Here is a 21,171-nt window from a genome sequence, read left to right on the forward strand (position 1 = left end):
CATTTTTTCATTTAGTTCAACATTTAATTTAACCTGAGGTACTAAAATAAGTAAAACTAAAACTGAAATAAAAAACAATAAACACTATATTGACATATGTAGACAAAAACACTATTTATACTTAAAAATTTTTAACGTAAGCCTCCCTTTTCACATTCCCCTGCATAATTATATATATGTATATGAAGCATTTGTATAGACTGCCACGATGTCCCTATAGATGTGCTCTCCTGATCTGTGTTTAATGAACATGCTGTTATATTATGGAACACTCCCTGTGAGCTCCTGTTTCCATATTTATGGCTGATTATCATAGTCTCATAATAAGGTAAAAGGAGCCCATTAAAGCTCTGTCCTCTGACCTGGACCTACATTGTCATGCACCAAGATCTACAAATCTGAGATGGTTTATTTTAGCTCCAGGCATCTCTAGCATCGCCCTTCATTATTAAGGCTCTTCTGCTGATGCCCTCGCACTGTCTCTTTGTCTCACAATAGGCTCCGAGGTCATCGTGGGGGTCAACAAGTACCGCCTGGAGAAGGAAGAAACTGTGGACGTGCTCGCCATCGACAACACAGCTGTGCGTAACAAGCAGATTGAAAAGCTGCGCAAGGTTAGTTCCCTCCGGCAATGATTCACTGCATGAATTTTGATGTCAAGTGCCTTCATCCGTGTTGACGCGATCTGAAATAGTCACATATAGTCCCTTCCCAGCAGAGCTCTCTGTGAAGTTACCTAATCACAATCAAGGGCTGTAATTCAATCAAGTACTTGAAGTGCTTCATAGAAATGACCAGAAATTATAATTTTGTTCAGAGAAACTGTCATCATTGTATTCATCAGTGCAATACAGATCTGTGAACATTAAAGAAAACAAATGACATTGACTTTGAACTTTATAGAATTATATTCAGTGATGTAGGAGCATGGAGAGAACATTAAGGTATGAATCTTTAAATAGCAATTAACATTTCTCTAAAAGCTAAGGTGCAGACAGGTATTTTAATGTTTGTGTCACCTAACAAAATTGATTCCTGATGAAAAAGACCATTGTTAATTAATGCATAAAAGAACAATCAATCAAATATTATTTTTTCATCTTGTTGTTGATCATAACAGACAACAGTATGTATATGCAGTACATTTCTAGTTGTCCTTTTTGTGTGAGCTATTTGAAAATCCTGTCTTCTTTTGCACACAACAAGCACAGCAAACAGTCATTTTTTTAATATATTAGATGCACTGAAATGAATTTCATTTGGTCATCAGTTGAAGTCCTGCATCAAATCAGAGGAATGCTTTGATGTTGGAATGTATTTATTTTGACCCTCAAAGTATTTTTCAGTACACCTCATGAGCTTTCAGTAATGAACACATATAGTATAGCATAGAGTTGGCTGGCCATTGCAAAATCAATTCTGACATATAGTTAAAAAGTCATATATTTGAAATACATTTATTTCAAGTATACTGTAGTTCAAATCTATTAATATATTTCTGACATACCGCTCTAGACTTACTGATATAAAAATTATAATTAAACTTTATTCGGAGTACTACTTGTGCACAATGCACATTTCTTAATATTAAGCTTAAAATGTGTTTAATGTCACTATTGATGAGGATTGTACAACCTTAGAATAATATTGGTCTTTAAATGCATTAAGATATTTAAAGTGTACCTGAAGTAAACTTCCAGTAGTTCCACTTTAGCACAATCAAATGTACTTAAGTATATCGTTAGTTGGACTTCCTCACTATTAAAGAGCATTAGGTACAAAATTAGTTATTCCAATTTAGCAGACTTTAAGTATACCAGTTTAGTAAGCCTATTCTAAAAGCTCAGTTGCAGGGTACTTTTATTTAGTAGCCTACATAAATATGTACAATTATTTGAAGTATACTTAGCATAAAATAAACTTTTTTCAAATAAATTTGAGTATATTTATTTTTCACTATGTAGTTTATATGTGTATGTAGTGTTTTCTGATATGGTTTTCCCCCCACAATGTATTTATATTCTCTTACATCTCCATCTAAATGATTTCAGATGGACGTCGCCTGGTTTTTTTATACACTCTGAGCTGATTCCTGGTTTGGCTCATCCAGGGTCAGTGTTTGCACATTGTAATGAAGCTGTGATTGCACTGCAGGTCAGAGAAAGCAGGGATGCAGAGGCGGCGAAGAGGTGCTTGGCTGCGATTGAACAGTGTGCACGTACCAGAGATGGAAACCTGCTGGAGCTCGCCGTGGAGGCTGCAAGAACCCGGTGGGTCCGGCTTAATTAAGTCCAGATGCAGAGAACTTTTGAAAAAGATTTTATCTCAACCAAAAAGCAAACACATTTACAGAAGGTTAATTCAAATCCTGAACCTGAAATAATATTAGGGTGTCAATTATTTGTGTGAAGAATTAGTGTGTCATTTGCTTTTTCGTTTATTGCTCATTAGATTATTTATTATTTATCAGTGTATTTATTAGCTTTAGATCTAATCATTTGCATAATTATTAGTCCGTAACAAGAAACTCAGGTGAAATTACACCTCCGTATTTGCAAAGATACAATGGCAAAAAAAGAGTAATTGCAGGTTTTTTTCTAGCAATTTTGAGATATGAGAGATATAAACTCAGAATTGTGAGATATAAACTTGCAATTCTGCCAATACCTTGGCAGAAAAAACAGTGTAGCGAGATGTAAACAGGATTGTGAGTTGTAAACTAGAAAAAAAATTAGAACACTGAGTTTATATCTTGCAATTCTGCTTTTTTTTTCTTAGAATTGTTAGAAACAAAGTCAGACTTTTATGATAAAAAGGTGCAGTTATTTATATATTATATTATATTATATTTCATTTATTTTTCCTCACTGAAATGAGTTCTATACTTTTTTTCTCATGCAAACCTGTGGCTTTCCAATCCAGAATGTATCCTGCCAACTTTTTGAAATTTTTCTTAGATTTTTTGCATATAATAAACACTCAGCTGGTGTTTCTCAGCAGCAGATTGGGCTTTGAACATATGGAATGTGATTTCTCATTTTCTACTGCACTGCAAAAATAAATTTAATCATATAACAATCCAAACAATAATACAGGAATTGTGTTACGTGATACAATGTGATTATGTGTGGATTAAAGGATTCTGTTGAATTCTGTAGGTGTTCGGTGGGGGAGATCACAGATGCCATGAAATCTGTTTTTGGGGAGCACAAGGCCAGCACGCGCATGGTAAGCGGAGCATACCGCAGTGAATTCGGCGAGCATGAGGAGATAGCGCTGGCACACAACAGGTAGGAGCTTGCAGATTCATGAAATGATGTACCACTTTCTGGAACTCTACTTATTCTCCACATCGAGATATGCCTGCTTTCCTACAATATAATATGCTAAAATCAGTATGTCAAATAAATAGTATGTCCAAATAAGTAGACAAAAACTGGTCCTTCTCAGGTCTTGACTGTTGGAAATCTATATTATTAAAGTCAAAAGTATGTGTGTGAATACATGTGTGTGTGTGTGTGTGTGTGTGTGTGTGTGTGTGTGTGTGTGTGTATATATGTATATATATATATAGTGGGGAAAAATATTTATTTGATCTCCTGCTGATTTTGTAAGTTTGCCCACTTACAAAGAAATGAAGGGTCTGTCATTTTTATGGTAGTTTTATTTTAAAGGATAGAGACAGAATACCAACCAAAAAATCCAGAAAAAAAAAAAAACACATTATATAAAGGTTAGAGATTGAGTTGCATTTCAGTGAGTGAAATAAGTATTTGATCCCCTACCAACCAGCAAGAATTCTGGCTCCCACAAATTGGTTATGTGCCCATGTAAAACACAGATTAGTCCTGCCACTTTAAGAAATTGCTCCTAATGTCAGCTCATTAGGTGCGTAAGACACCTGTCCACACAATCTGTATCTTCCATTCCAACCTAACCCACCACCATGGGCAAGACCAAAGAGCTGTCAAAGGAGGTCAGAGACAAGATTGTAGATCTGCACAAGGCTGGAATGGGCTACAAAGCCATCAGCAAAAAGCTTGGTGAGAAGGAGACAACTGTTGGTGCGATTATTCGGAAATGGAAGAAATACAAAATAACTATCAGTCAGCCTCGGTCTGGGGCTCCGTGCAAAAAATAAACCCTCCTGAGATGTGTTCAAACCTGGTGACCAACTACAAAAAACGTCTTACCTCTGTGCACAACAACAATTTCTTCACAAAAAACCAATAAATCATTTTCTTGGGGATCAAATAACTGATTTCACTCACCTGAAATGCAAATCAATTTCTAACCTTTATATAATGTGTTTTTTTTCTGGATTTTTTGGTTTGTATTCTGTCTCTATACGTTAAAATAAACCTACCATAAAAATTAGAGACCCTTAAGTTCTTTGTAAGTGGGCAAACTTAAAAAATCAGCAGGGGATCAAATAAGTATTTTTCCCACTGTATGTTTTATTTAAACTTTAATTCAGTTACCGAAAATTGCTTTATTTCAGTCACTGGAAAAAAAAAGTAACTCTGTTAGGAAAGTATATGAAGTAACCAACCACAGTTTTGTCCTTTACAGGAATAGCTCACCCAAAAAATAACTTTATAGTTCCAAATCCATAAAAGTGTTTGAAACTTCATCAGTAATTTGATGCCATTATGCTGTGTGTTCTTGTTTCTCAGAGTCATACAGTTCAAAAAGCATGAAGGCAGAAATCCCCGTCTGCTCGTGGCCAAAATGGGACAGGACGGTCATGATAGAGGGGCAAAGGTCATCGCCACTGGATTTGCAGACCTTGGGTTTGATGTGGACGTCGGCCCGCTTTTTCAGGTAAGAGAGATGCTGTAACTGTGATGCTGCATTAAGATTTTTTAAAATGTGTTTGAAAGAAGTCTCTTTGGTGCCTTTCACATATCGCGTCTTGCATGCTCAGCCGTGTTCGCACCACAGCGAGATAAAAACATCAAAATTTTTCAGAATGCCGCAAGCGCACTCCAGGTCATGTGACAAAAACCAACCAATCACCTTCAACATTTCTATAACAACATTGAAAGTTCAGCCAAGATGGAGGAACAGCTGATCATAGTTGTACAGGGATAGCCATTTTTTAATAAATTTAGTGCAAATTTAGTAGCAGAGCTACTGCAAGTGATTTTCAGTGCTGGAAATCCATTTATCCTTTGCTGAAATTTCCACGCCATCATGGAGAGTGCAGGTCATGGTTGCTTAGCAACGGCAGATGCAACAGGGGAGCAATATTCCAATTTAAAATAACACTTTTCTATTTCCAAATATTATAAAATGTAATTTATTTCTGTAATGGCAAAGCTGATTTTCAATTTTCAGCATCATTACTCCAGTCTTCAGTGTCACATGATCCTTTAGAAATCATTCTAATATACTGATTGGCTGCTCAAGAGACATTTCTTATTATTAGTTTTGAAAACTGTTGTGCTGCCTAATGTTTTTGTGGAAATTGTGATGCAATTTTTTACAGGATTATCCTGATGAATAGAAAGTTCATAAGAACTTTACTTTCACTTTTAGATCAATTTAATGCCTTTTTGCTGGATAGAAAGTCAAGTCACCTTTATTTATATAGCGCTTTTAACAAAACAGATTGTGTCCAAGCAGTTTTACAGTATTAAATAGGAAAATAGTGTGTCAATAATGCAAAAGGACATTAGTAAACACTCAACGTTCAGTTAAAGGCAGTTCATCATTGTATTCAGTGATGTCATCATCCAGCCCAGTTCAGTTTAAATAGTATCTCTGCAATCAAATCAAAGAATTTCCTGGAAAATAAGTGTCCCCAACTAAGCAAGCCAGAGGACGACAGCAGCAAGGAATCAAAACTCCATTGGTGACAAAAAACATTGGGAGAAAAAAAAACATTGGGAGAAACCAGGCTCAGTCGTGGGACCAGTTCTCGGACATGGAAGACTATAATGCAATAAGAGCTCACTCAAATACTGAGGTGCTAAACCATTCAGGGCTTTATAAGTAATTAGCAAGATTTTAAAATCTATACAATGTTTAATAGGGAGCCAGTGCAGTGTTGACAGAACCAGGCTAATATGGTTATACTTCATGGTTGGGATTTGTTTATTAAGCGTGCAGAACTACCACCAAATAAAACATTACAATAATCTTACCTTGAGGTCATGAACACATGAATTAATGTTTCTACATTTGTCACTGAGAGCATAGGTTGTTATTTAGATATATTTTTGAGATGGAAAAATGCAGTTTTACAAATGCAAGAAATGTGGCTTTCAAAGGAAAGATTGCTATCAAATAGCACACATAGGTTCCTAACTGATGATGAAGAATTAACTGAGCAGCCATCAAATCTTAGACAGTGTTCTAGATTATTACATGCTTAGGTTTTAGGTCCGATAATTAACACCTCTGTTTTTACAAAATTTAGCAGTTAGAAATTACTCGTCATTCAGTTTTTTATATCAAATATGTATTCCGTTAGTTTTTCAAATTGGTATATTTTTCAAGGCTGCAAAAAAATATACAGCTGAGTATCATCAGTATATCAGTGAAAGTTAACACCATGTTTCCTGATGATATCTCCCAAGGGTAACGTAAAGCATGAAAAGAAACAGCCCTAGTACTGAGCCTTGAGGTACTCCATACTGCACTAGTTTTCCAGTCTATTCAAAAGAATGTTGTGGTCGATAGTGTCAAACGCAGTGCTAAGATCCAGTAGCATTAATAGAGAGATACAACCACAATCAGATGATAAGAGCAGGTAATTTGTAACTCTAATGAGAGCAGTCTCAGTATACGGTCTAAATCCTGACTGGAATTCATCACAGATACCATTTTTCTCTAAGAAGGAATATAATTGTGAGGATACTACCTTTTCTACTATCTTTGACAGAAAAAAGTGAAAGTGACGTGACATACAGCCAAGTATGGTGATCCATACTCAGAATTCGTGCTCTGCTTTTAACCCATCCAAGTGCACACAAACAGCAGTGAACACACACCCGGAGCAGTGGGCAGCCATTTATGCTGCGGCACCCGGGGAGCAGTTGGGGGTTCGGTTCCTAGCTCAAGGGCACCTCAGTCATGGTATTGAAGATGGAGAGAGCACTGTACATTCACTCCCCCCACCTACAATTCCTGCCGGCCCGAGACTCGAACTTGCAACCCTTGGATTGCAAGTCCAACACTCTAACCGCTAGGCCACAACTGCCCCAAAAAGGGAGATTTGAGATCGATCTGTAATTTACTAGTTCTTTGGGGTCTAGTTATGTTTTTTTTTTAATGAGAGGCTTAATAACAGCCAGTTTGAAGGTTTGGGGGACATATCCTAATGACAATGACTAATTAATAATAGTCAGAAGAGGATCTATAACTTCTGGAAGCACCTCTTTTAGGAGCTTAGATGGAATAGGGTCTAACATACATGATGTTGGTATAGATGATTTAATAAGTTTATACAATTCTTCCTCTCCTATAGTAAAGAATGAGTGGAATTGTACCTCAGGGGATCTATGGCGCAGGGGATCTGATGCGATACTGTAGTTGACGGCTACATTGTTACAATTTTATCTCTAAAAATATTTATCTTGGAAGTAAAGTAGTTCATAAAGTCATTACTGCTGTGATGTTGGGAAATGTCAACACCTGTTGCTTTATTTTTCATTAATTTAGCCACTGTATTGGATAAATACTTGGGGTTATGTTTGTTTTCTTCTAAAATAGACGAAAAGTAATCAGATCTAACAGTTTTTAATGCTTTTCTGTAGGATAGCGTATTTTCCCACCATACAGTATGAAATACTTCTAGTTTTGTTTTCCTCCAGCTATGCTCCATTTTCCGGGCTGCTCTCTTTAGGGTGTGAGCGTGCTCATTATACCACGGTGTCAAACTGTTTTCCTTAATCTTCCTTAAGCATAAAGGAGCAACTGTATCTAAAATGGTAGAAAAAAGAGAGACCATAGTTTCTGTTACATCATCAGGTTCTTCTGAGCTATTGGATATCCTGAGGAATTGAGATAGACCAGGAAGATTATTTACAAAGTAATCTTTTGTGGTAGAAGTGATGGTTCTACCATACTTGTAACAAGTAGCAGAATTTACAGTATCAGCTTAATGGAGTATGCACAAGAATAGATAATGATCTGAGATATCGCTTTGCTGCAGTATTTCATTATAACTTTCCCCAAACTTTTTGAGTACCGTCAGGGCATGGTGCCGAAGATGCATACCGAGTTTCTTAATGATACGTCAATGCGTTTGTAGAATACAGCATTTTATGACAAAATTCAAAATGGCCAAACCTTTCAGAAGTCATAAGCAAAAATAACCATTTTTCGTGTCTCCTGACCACTAGGTGGCACTGCAGGTAGCCTCACATCCATTCTTGCATGTTTTTCGTAGAATTCGTTCGCGAGTTATTCGAGAACGGTTGGACGAATGAATTTGAATTCCATAACTTTTTGCCAGAATGGTCAGAAGATGATCTGAGCCAATTCTGGTGAATATCAGACAAACCATCTAGAACTAGTTCGAAAAAGATAGATAAAAGATAGATATTTTGAAATTGAAAATTGTGAAAAAACCTCATTCAACTCAGCATGAGCCAAGGATTCATAGGAAAAAATAATTTTCCTTCTGTGTCTTATGGTTCAAAAGTTATTAGCATAAACGTGTGTGAAATTTTGGACAAGTGGTGGCGCTAGAGAGTTTGAGTTAGAGACTCCAAATTGGCTATGGTTAATGATGAGACTGTCCTCTATCAGTGTGCCAAATTTCATAACTTTCCTGCAAGTAGTTCTATGGGCTACCATAGACTCGAGTGGAAGAAACGGTAGAAGAAGAACGCCGACGGATACAATAGGTGCCTTTGCACCTTTGGTGCTTGGCCTCTAATGATAATGATAAAAATATAATTTTAAAAATCATTCTAGGTTAAAAACAATAGAAGAGTCCATGCCACAGCTATAACAATAACAGCACAGAGGAACTATATCTCTGAAATCATTTTCACAGTGATTTTATTCCAGCTAATGAATAAAAAAACATGAAGAGCAAATCAGAGTCCATCCTGCTAAAAGAGCTCAAGCATTTAATATGACAGACGACAAAAGTATAGTGTTTGCTAATAATATACGGAATGTTATTGTGCGTTGATGTGGAGACTGATATAGTCATGATTGTATTTATTGTTCTTGATGTAAATTAGCCTTAATGCTTGTGTCTGTTTCCATGACGACAGACCCCGGTGGAGGTCGCCCAGCAGGCCGTGGATGCAGACGTACACTGCGTGGGTGTCAGCACACTGGCAGCTGGACACAAGACCCTCGTGCCTGAACTCATCAAAGAGCTCCGTAACCTCAACCGACCCGATATCATGGTGATCTGCGGAGGGGTCATACCACCACAGGTAACACCTGCCTCCAGACATATGAGCAGAGGCACAGTGTGAGCATACCCAAACAGGCAATAAATCCCTCTGTGAAAGATTGATGTTAAATAAGTCAAAAATTTTAAGTAATTTTTTCACTTAGTAGCTGGTGTAGTTACTTTGCCTTAATGGGGTAGTTCACCCAAAAATGAAAATTTTAAACTGATTTTGTTTGAAATGATGTGACAACAGTTCATTCTTCAGTTTCTCTTGAAATATATTGTCTACATCTCAGATGGCCTTACATTGTAAAGAAAATTATTTTTATGATCTCTGATGCTCAAAGGGAGCTGTTATCTTTGTTTTGGCATGGACAACTTCGATGATCTGTCCAGAACCTGATCATTATGTTTTGACAGTGATGTAGATTAGACTAAACTGAACATTTACCATTCACAATGTGTAAGGAAAAGATAAGAAACAGCTTTTTTGCATCAGAAACATCACTTTTTTTTTCTTCTCTTAAACGTTAAATCTTTGATTCTCATCTCAGAAAGTCAGATTACCTTGTTCTATTGATTAATAAAGCAGAAAGTCATGAAAGGCCCCATATTACTTTGATTTTAGCTTGATTTAAGTGGTCCTATTATGCTTTTTCACTTTTTCAACTTTACATGGTCTATAATGTTGCTGTTTGAGCATGAAAAAGATTACAATGCTCAAAGTCCAATTCAAAAGGAGATATTTTATTTAACAGAAATCACTTTTCCAAAACTACAACGAAAGACTCGTTTGGACTACAGTGCATATTTTCCGGAATTTGTGATATCACAAATATCGACGAATGGGATGAGATCTGGTTGAGCTGCACTAGAGAAGGCAACGAGTGTTATCACTATATCAGAGACGCGCTAGCTTTCCCAACGCAGGCGAACTTAGAGTGGTTACAATCATCCGGGTTTAAATCACGCTCAAATTGATTTGATTTTGAGGCAGTATTTACACTGAAGCTCGCAGGTGGCTGTGGTAAGGGGCATGACATTTCCCGACCAGGCGTCGAGTGGAGCCAATCACAATACACTGGCCCAGCTAACCAATCACAGCACATTTCGTATTTCAGAAGGCGGCCCTTCATTTGATACAGGAACTATTTGAGCCATACATGCCAGACTGGAAAAGAGAGAAAAAGAGAGAAAAATAATGTGTTTTTCGAACAACCTAGTATGAGAGCCTGTTCTAGTACACCCCCAAAACAAAATCAAGACTTTGTAAAAGAGCATAATAGGACCCCTTTATGGGTTGTTGGGAAGGTACGCATTATAAGCCGCTTATGTCTGCAGAGCAACATAACGATCCAAAATCAATATAATAAGCAGTCTGACCTTTGCCATATTAATATTGAATTCGATTCATGTGAGCTCACTGATGATCAGCAATTCAATGAATGGTGCAACACCTGCTGCATTCATATAAAATTTAAAATGATGTGCACGTACAGGTCGCTATACAGTATTTTGACTATTTTATAGTAGCAAGAAGATCATATTTTATATTATAGATTCTTGTAGGTGAGAACATGGTGACAGCAAAACCCAAGTTGGGTTTGATTGCTGCTAAACGCAATAACTAATAACATTTTTTTAAACTTAAATGCCATTGCTGCTGCTTATTGTAAAATATAAATACTCTTACATTCAAATGTTGTGGCCAGTAAGATTTTTTTAAATTATTATTATAATAAATTTATATAATAATTATATTATAATAATATCATCAATTTACCATTAGTGGATATCTTGTTGGAGACTCATTATGATAAACTGTTGAGTTCCTTATATATATATATATATCGATATACATATATATTGTGGCAAATGACATAAAACAGGAAATTAAGGGACGGGGTGATGCTGATAATAAGGGGGGAGGCAGCGGACTCGTCACATTCACCCCCAACCCCCCCACAAGCGACATCCCCGTCATCAGGCTGCCGCCCACACGGGAGTGCTACCTTCCTCATCCTGGCTCCGAACGGTTGGAGTGCGCAGTGCGGGGATTTTCTCCAGGCAGTTCTTCCTCTCGCTCCGCACCGGAACAGGGACAGTGAAACCGACTTTTAGTCGCAAGCCTCAACCCAACCACAGAGCAAATGATAATATATGAAACGTCACTTACCCTTTTTGTGGCTGGGAAGTGGTCTCCGTCATTTCTCCGTCCCAGTCCAGGTTTTCACGAACTTTTGCGAGTGAGAGGTAGGGATGGGCGATATCTTATCGTCAACGAGTGTTATCACTATATCAGAGACGCGCTAGCTTTCCCAACGCAGGCGAACTTAGAGTGGTTACAATCATCCGGGTTTAAATCACGCTCAAATTGATTTGATTTTGAGGCAGTATTTACACTGAAGCTCGCAGGTGGCTGTGGTAAGGGGCATGACATTTCCCGACCAGGCGTCGAGTGGAGCCAATCACAATACACTGGCCCAGCTAACCAATCACAGCACATTTCGTATTTCAGAAGGCGGCCCTTCATTTGATACAGGAACTATTTGAGCCATACATGCCAGACTGGAAAAGAGAGAAAAAGAGAGAAAAATAATGTGTTTTTTCGAACAACCTAGTATGAGAGCCTGTTCTAGTACACCCCCAACACAAAAATCAAGAACCCCTAAAAAATAATAATACCACCCCATAATGGGTTGTTGGGAAGGTACGCATTATAAGCCGCTTATGTCTGCAGAGCAACATAACGATCCAAAATCAATATAATAAGCAGTCTGAATTTGCCATATTAATATTGAATTCGATTCATGTGAGCTCACTGATGATCAGCAATTCAATGAATGGTGCAACACCTGCTGCATTCATATAAAATTTAAAATGATGTGCACGTACAGGTCGCTATACAGTATTTTGACTATTTTATAGTAGCAAGAAGATCATATTTTATATTATAGATTCTTGTAGGTGAGAACATGGTGACAGCAAAACCCAAGTTGGGTTTGATTGCTGCTAAACGCAATAACTAATAACATTTTTTAAACTTAAATGCCATTGCTGCTGCTTAGTGTAAACTATAAATACTCTTACATTCAAATGTTGTGGCCAGTAAGATTTTTTAAATTATTATTATAATAAATTTATATAATAATTATATTATAATAATATCATCAATTTACCATTAGTGGATATCTTGTTGGAGACTCATTATGATAAACTGTTGAGTTCCTTATATATATATATATATATATTGTGGCAAATGACATAAAACAGGAAATTAAGGGACGGGGTGATGCTGATAATAAGGGGGGAGGCAGCGGACTCGTCACATTCACCCCCAACCCCCCCACAAGCGACATCCCCGTCATCAGGCTGCCGCCCACACGGGAGTGCTACCTTCCTCATCCTGGCTCCGAACGGTTGGAGTGCGCAGTGCGGGGATTTCTCTCCAGGCAGTTCTTCCTCTCGCTCCGCACCGGAACAGGGACAGTGAAACCGACTTTTAATCGCAAGCCTCAACCAACCACAGAGCAAATGATAATATATGAAACGTCACTTACCCTTTTTGTGGCTGGGAAGTGGTCTCCGTCATTTCTCCGTCCCAGTCCAGGTTTTCACGAACTTTTGCGAGTGAGAGGTAGGGATGGGCGATATCTTATCGTTTGCGATATACTGGTAAAAATTCTCCCAACGATAAGAATTAGTCTTCCCGTGATAATAATGATAAAATCTAGTTGTTCACATATTTCTGTGTGCGACTGTGTGGAGTGATGTGAAGGAAGGCGAACATGAAATTGAGCAGCTCCTACTACAATCTGGAAAAGGTTTGGATAACACTGTACAGTGTGACAAAAATCGGTCTGAGTCTTGAATAAATGTACTACAGTAGCACGTGTGCAATACAGTTTTACATGTGTATGAGTCGGTTACAAACCTGTTGTCCAACAAAGATATTATTCATTGACATGCTTTTTCTCCATATTAACTTCATAACATAGTCGAGTGTTTGAAATAACTTATTTTTGAGATCAGATGTGCTTTCGTATCAGAATAAAGGCAGAAATCATACTATTTTATAGCATTATATACAGTGATAAAGGCTCTGTCGATTACCATTGCATTATAAATACACTTTACAAATACCCAAGATTGCTTGAAGAACACAGACCATGTATTTTGTGCAATCGCATGTTTATTGTCTTTAGGTGTCCTCAGTAAAGATTTATCTATCTGCGTTTTATTCAGCTACAGCGATCACTGGATACCTCTGTCCATATTAGTGATTTCCTGGAGCATTAGGGCGCCCTCCGGCTTCCAGTATGTATTAAACAGTCGTTTCTACTGCTCACAACACCCTATTTTGGGTAAAAATAGGAAATATAATACTTTTCTCTAAAAAAAAAACAGGATTCCCTAAATTATCGTCATTGATATCGTTATCGCAATAAATATCGGAAATTATCATGATACATTTTAAAGCCCATATCGCCCATCCTTAGTGAGAGGGTATGACGTTTTCAAGTGTTGCCCAACTGTGCTGGCTAGGTTCCACCTTGCCCACATTCTCCACCAATTGTGGCGGGAGGAACAAACGACAGACACAGTGGGTGTGGCGTCAGGCCTCGGAGAGGCTTGTATTAACCGAAAATAACATAAAACAGGGAATAAAAGTGTCCAAATGGGAAGGGTGTTCAAAATAAACAGGGGATCTGGTGTCCTATGGCGTTATTTCCCTGTCAAATGTCGAGAGCGCATTATTGTAGCGCGAAAGTACATTAATATAATGTGCATGCGCGAATCTCTCTGCTCGCGCACGGGATATAATGTGCGGAGAAGAGTACTTGGCCATGCGCGAACGCACGGAACACAGTCTAAGCACATACACGCTTACTTTAAGCAAAGAGGAGAGATTCGCGATTGCACTGAACACGTTTTAAGTGCAGACATACTCTCTGAGCGAGCCCAGAGAAAATTCTTACAAGAGCAACGGTGTATCTGAGAACGCGCGCCCAGTTCCCGCACGCGAGCAGAGAGATTCGCGCTCTGCACATTATATTCCGCGCGCGAGGAGAGAGATTCGCGCTCCGCACATTATATCCCGCGCGCGAGCAGAAAGATTCACGCTCGCACATTATATTAATGTACTTTCGCGCTACAATAATGCGCTCTCGACATTTGACAGGGAAATAACGCCATAATGTGTCCTTGTCGTGCTGCTGGGTTCGTGAAGGTGGGGCAGTGTTCGGGAAGGAAGGGTCCAGGTAAGGGGCGGAATCCGGCGGCCACACACACTTCCCTCGGGTCCGGGGCACGTGGGGCAGCGGCTTCATCTAGCGGGTTCGTCCTCCTTGGCCCACGGCACTTCCAGAAAACTAAACGGCCCGACAGCCATCTCACGGGTGCAGTACTCATCTTGACAGAGTGCATAGGGCCCAGAGGTCTAGGGGGCCAGCGATCTGCCGCATTCGTGCAATAGCCTTAAACAGTTAGTAAATAAACTACAAAACTTTGTTTTCTAATACATGCTCGCACGCATTGCATGTATTCTGACAGCACTCCATGGACTCAGCGCTATCTGCTTGTTGACCAGGTTTCAAAGTCCAAAGCGCGAGGAAAATTTGCGCTGAAACAGTGTTACTCGTCAGTTACTTTTACAAGGAATGTGACAATGCTATACATACGATGTATTCATAATGAGACTCATTTATAAATCTTCTGTTGTCAACAAAAAGAAGCATTGAGGTCTTCCTGCACGTTTCCACCAAAATAAAAGTTGAGAAAAAGCAAGAACTCTGTCAACATTCATAAATGAAAGTATTGTAATTTTACTGTTTTTCTGTAAAATAAAATAAAAAGACAATAATGATGATAATCATTACAACAGCCCTGTTAATACATTTAATTATAACATTCACACATAGTGTTCAAATTAGGATCTATATTTCCTAACGTTTTAAAAGAAGTCTCTTCTCAGCAAGGCTGAAAAAAACTCAAAAAACTGTGTTTGGTATTCAGTATTCGGCCTTCAGCCCAGTGTTTCATTTTATTCGGTTTCAGCTTTGGCCAAGAATTTTCATTTCAGTACATCCCTATGTGCGAATATGAAAAAATATTTAGGAGCACCAGTGCGACTGACCCATTTAGCATATTTGTGTTTGAGCTCAAGACAGCTTCAAAAGTTTCTACAACATTTTTGCAGCATTAAGTAGACTAATGTAAAGCTGACATATCTATTGATTCCTTAAATGCAACATTAATCAGAATCCATATGCTGTTCAAAACACACACACACACACACACACACACACACACACACACACACACACACACACACACACACACACACACACATATATATATATATATAAAATGTTTGTGAAAAACATTTTTCAAGACTTTGATGCATACATTTTGAAATAACAACATTTATCACTTTTTTCAATTTGATGCATGATTGCTGAATAAAATGATTAATTGGCTGAAAAAAATTATTAGCCCCAAACTTTTATGCACTTACATCTAATAACCCTGCTGTTTTCAATATTGCCTTATAATTAGTATTACCCCACCATTTGTGCTCAATAACTGAAGCCTGAGTTGAATTCAAAACTCAATGTAAATTTGGACATTTTTATCGTTCCATCTTCAACCAGAAGCCGCTTGCTCTTTTAACATAACACAGATAAACAGATAAATTTGCATCCAGGGGGTCGATTCATTCATGTATATAGGTCAAACGCTATTCTTAGTCACAGTGGGGTGTATTTATGACCTGTATGAGGTCAGTCTGCACATTCCTACTTAATGATCTCTTAGCTAGTGAATATGAACACGGGATGGTGTGTAGCAACCTGTATGCATGCAATTACTTTGTTGCTGCGTAGGTACACTGGCGGCTGTGTTTTGAAAAGGATTTCATTTCAGCCCTAGGCTTGATTGCTTGAGGTCTGGAGGTGTCTTTAGTTCCCTAGACTTCTTGCCTGAGTGTCATTAATTGATTATTGAGTGTTAACATGTAGTGAGTGTAAGCGGATGGAGCTGAAGCTGCGGTAATTGAAGCAGACATGAAAATCCTTTTAATGCACGCAATCCATTTGTTTGTACTAGATCAGATCTGTCAGGTAGATTCCACTAGCGTTTGGCCTGGCAGTTGAAGTATACACTGATGTGATTTGCTTTGCAAGGTAGGGTTTGAATCCGTGGTTCTCAATGGGTGGGTTTTGAGCCAAGTACTGAGTCATGCATGTGAATAATATAATGCAGATGATCATATAATTGTGCATAGTTATGATAGACAAAATACTGTAGGCTTCTCAAAAGGAGACAACAGTTCTATTGCCTTTTGTTGTTAATGTCAAGAGTTGGGCATCCAATCAAACAGCATTTATCATTAGTAAACAATCTTAATAGATCATAAATACAATAAATAGCTCAAGTCCTAAAACATATATATACTCTTCTGTAGCTCAAGTGGTAGAGCATTGCGTTACCAAGCGCAAGGTTAGGGGTTCGATCCCCAGGAACACATGATAGGTAAAAATTGATAGCCTGAATGCACTGTAAGTCGCTTTGGATAAAAGTGTCTGCTAAATGCATAAATTAAATTTAATTTATATATATATATATACACATATATATATATATATATATATATATATATAGATATATATATATATATATATATATATATATATATATGTATGTATATAGACTAAAGCTAAAACAATTCAGATGGGTAAAAAATAAATAAAAATAAATTGCAAAATTACAAAAATACCATTAATAAAACTCAAATTGTGAAACTCGTGTATTAAATAAATTCATTGCACACAGACTGAAGTAGTTTAAGTCTTGGTTCTTTTTTGCTCACATTTATCAAAAACCCATCAACAAATTAGAATATGGTGACATGCCAATCAGCTAATCAACTCAAAACACCTGCAAAGGTTTCCTGAGCCTTCAAAATGGTCTCTCAGTTTGGTTCACTAGGCTATACAATCTTGGGGAAGACTGCTGATCTGACAGTTGTCCAGAAGACAATCATTGACACCCTTCACAAGGAGGGTAAGCCACAAACATTCATTGCCAAAGAAGCTGGCTGTTCACAGAGTGCTGTTTCCAAGCATGTTAACAGAAAGTTGATAGGAAGGAAAAAGTGTGGTAGAAAAAGATGCACAACCAACCGAGAGAACCACAGCCTTATGAGAATTGTCAAGCAAAATCGATTCAAGAATTTGAGTGAACTTCACAAGGAATGGACTGAGGCTGGGGTCAAGACATCAAGAGCCACCACACACAGACGTGTCAAGGAATTTGGCTACAGTTGTCGTATTCCTCTTGTTAAGCCACTCCTGAACCACAGACAATGTCAGAGGCATCTTACCTGGGCTAAAGAGAAGAAGAACTGGACTGTTGCCCAGTGGCCCAAAGTCCAATTTTCAGATGAGAGCAAGTTTTGTTTTTCATTTGGAAATTAAGGTCCTAGAGTCTGGAGGAAGGGTGGAGAAGCTCATAACCCAAGTTGCTTGTAGTCCAGTGTTAAGTTTCCACAGTTGGTGATGATTTGGGGTGCAACGTCATCTGCTGGTGTTGGTCCATTGTGTTTTTTGAAAACCAAAGTCACTGCACCCGTTTACCAAGGAATTTTGGAGCACTTCATGCTTCCTTCTGCTGACCAGCTTTTTGAAGGTGCCGTTTTCATTTTCCAGCAGGATTTGGCACCTGCCCACACTGCCAAAAGCACCAAAAGTTGGTTAAATGAGCATGGTGTTGGTGTGCTTGACTGGCCAGCAAACTCACCAGACCTGAACCCCAGAGAATCTATGGGGTATTGTCAAGAGGAAAATGAGAAAAAAGAGACCAAAAAATGCAGATGAGCTGAAGGCCACTGTCAAAGAAACCTGGGCTTCCATACCACCTCAGCAGTGCTACAAACTGATCACCTCCATGCCACGTCGAATTGAGGCAGTAATTAAAGCAAAAGGAACCCCTACCAAGTATTGAGTACATGTACAGTAAATGAACATACTTCCAGAAGGCCAACAATTCACTTAAAAGCTATATAAAGAGCTTTATTGCCAAGTGTGCACACAAGGAATTGGTGTTAGGAGCTTCCGGTCAAGAAAATACAAACAAAGAGCAGACATGCATAAAGAGAGAGAACAGCCAATAAATTATAAATAACAATAATAATAAAAATATACAGAAAAAGGAAAAATGTCCATAGACAGAACTGTGAATGTGCATATGTGCAATTTACAGATGAAGGTTTAATAAGTTATTTACAGATATGCAGTACTGAGGTGTGTTATGTGTTGTTCAGGCACCAGTAATCCTTTCAGCTGTCCTGACTGTCTTTTGTAGTCTTCTGATGTCTGCTTTGGTAGCTGAACCGAACCAAACAGTTATAGATGAACACAGGACAGACTCAATGATGGCCAAGTAGACTCCCCCTGAAGTCCACTATCATCTCCACAGTTTTCAGAGTGTTTAGCTCCAGGTTGTTAAGACTGCACCAGACAGCCAGCTGCCCAACCTCCTGTCTATAAGCAGACTCGTCTCCGTCCTTGATAAGGCCGATGACTGTAGTGTCGTCTGCAAACTTCAGGAGCTTCACAGAGGGGTTCTTTGAAGTGCAGTCAGTTGTATACAGGGAAAAAGGCAGTGGGGAGAGAACACATCCCTGAGGAGTTCCAGTGCTGAATGTGATAGTCCTGAATGTGAGTTTGCCAAACCTCACTAGCTGCTGCCTGTCTGTCAGGAAGCTGATGATCCACTGACAGATGGAGGTGGGCACTGAGAGCTGGGTCAGTTTGTCTGAGAGAAGGTCAGGCATGATGGTATTGAAGGCCGAACTGAAGTCCACAAGTAAGATCCTTGCGTAATTCCCAGTTTTGTCAAGGTGTTGCAGGTTGTAATGCAGTTCCATGTTGACTGCGTCATCAACAGAGCTGTTTGCTCTGTAGGCAAACTGGAGAGGATCCAGCAAGGGTCCAGTGATGTCTTCAGGTAGGCCAGGACCAGTTACACAAATGACTTCATGACCACAGACGTGAGAGCGACAGGTCTGTAGTCGTTAAGTCCAGTGATTTGGATTTTTTTGGGGACCGGAATGATGGTGGAGCATTTAAAACAACAGGGAACTTCACTTAGCACCAGTGATTTGTTTAAGATCTGTATGAAGACGGGGGCCAGTACAGACTTTAAGACAGGTGAAACACCATCTGGGCCTGAAGCTTTCTTAGATTTCTGTTTCCTGAAGACCCAGTTCACATCCTCTACACAGACCTTAAAGGGTTAGTTCACCCAAAAATGAAAATTAGCCCACAAATTACTCACCCTCAAGTAGTCCTATGTGTATATGACTTTCTTTCAGATGAATCCAGTCCGAGTTATATAAAAAACTGTCTGTGATCTTTCAAGCTGTTTAATGACAGTCAGCGGGTGTTGCAGTGCATCAGTCTAAAATAAATGAAATAAAAAGCGCCCATCCATAAAAAATGTCTCACACAGCTCCGGGGGGTGAACAAAGGCCTCCTGTAGTGAATCGATGCGTTTTTTGTAAGAAGAATATCCATATTCAAAACGTAATAATCACTTTAATGTAGCTTGCGGCAACAGTTGTACACGGAAGCAGCTCTGGACGGATGACGTATGAGGTCGGCGTTGCGCAAGCTAGATTAAAGTTATTATTATGTTTTGAATATGAATAATTTTCGTCCAAAAAGGCATCGATTCGCCACCTCTCATTTTCCCCGTTAACTCCACGATGCGATCCGCTCTGAACAGCAGGTAGCCCAGCAGATGAAGTGTGTTGTCCAGAATGGCTTTACTCAGCCAGGTTTCAGTGAAGCACAATGCAGCAGATTTTGATTTTTTCACTATATGGATACTAGGGAGCACAGTTTGGAAGCCACGTTCACTCTTCCCTCTTTTCCGTCTGAGCATGTGTTTGACTAGGACTGCTGCCCCTCTGACCAAAACATTCAACAAAGTGTATGAATAATCAAAAACTGGAAGAAAATTGTCTGGTGTGTGTTGCCTTATGTCCAATAGTTTGTCTCTGGTAAAATTGATAGTAAGAGAATGACTAAACACAGAACAAACAAACAAAAACAGTAAAAGAATGGGAGCGTTCCACACCACACCAATTTGATTATCTCATCATCTTTTTAGGACTATGAGTTCCTGTACAAGAGCGGCGTCAGCTGTATCTTTGGCCCAGGGACCAGAATTCCTCAAGCTGCGGTGGAAGTTCTTGACAGCATTGAAAAAAGCCTGGAGAAGAACCGACAGGCCATGTAACCACAGAACAATCACAACTGCATCTCTAAATGCACTTCAGCTAAAGGGAGCAATTCAATAGGTTGACTCAGAAAAAGCAGAAAATGTTTGATATTCTAACAATTATCACAGCACAGTGTAATCAGTATGAAATCAACTCTCATCAGAGTTGTGTTTGATCGAAAATGTGTTAAAGCAGTCTTTGATTTTGTCTGAAATGTGTATAGTTTGACATAATGCATTAAAAACAATATGTTGATGTGGTCACCAGCGTTTTTCTTACATCATCATTTGCTGTTTCAATCCATCATTTTATAATCTTCTCTCATCAGAGTGAAGCTGTTTTGTTGTTTTATTCAACAATAGAAAACACCATAAACACTGGAACTTAACTTGGATAATGTATTTTATTTACACAATAATAGAAGCTTTCTGTCTTTTCTCAAAGTGTGTACTTATAGACTTATTGTACAACGTATTGTGTGTGATCTCTATCTTATTGAGAAACATCTGTTTCAGCTTTC

The 21,171-nt window shown here is 38.6% G+C and overlaps 1 protein-coding gene across 2 annotated transcripts in view; it reads left to right on the forward strand.

The window, feature by feature from the left end:
* Positions 1 to 20,911, forward strand: part of mmut (methylmalonyl CoA mutase) — a 32,631-nt gene extending 11,720 nt beyond the window's left edge. For both annotated transcript variants that reach the window (XM_042746280.1, XM_042746279.1), the window contains exons 8-13: positions 499 to 614; positions 2,155 to 2,270; positions 3,159 to 3,290; positions 4,677 to 4,824; positions 9,237 to 9,404; positions 20,540 to 20,911. In XM_042746280.1, the coding sequence (XP_042602214.1) occupies positions 499 to 614; positions 2,155 to 2,270; positions 3,159 to 3,290; positions 4,677 to 4,824; positions 9,237 to 9,404; positions 20,540 to 20,668 (809 nt within the window). In that variant the 3' untranslated portion in view covers positions 20,669 to 20,911. The remainder of the gene's footprint in view (positions 1 to 498; positions 615 to 2,154; positions 2,271 to 3,158; positions 3,291 to 4,676; positions 4,825 to 9,236; positions 9,405 to 20,539) is intronic.
* Positions 20,912 to 21,171: the final 260 nt, after the last annotated feature.

The sequence above is a fragment of the Cyprinus carpio genome, chromosome B20 (assembly GCF_018340385.1).
Source record: "Cyprinus carpio isolate SPL01 chromosome B20, ASM1834038v1, whole genome shotgun sequence".
Classification (NCBI taxonomy): Eukaryota; Metazoa; Chordata; class Actinopteri; order Cypriniformes; family Cyprinidae; genus Cyprinus; species Cyprinus carpio.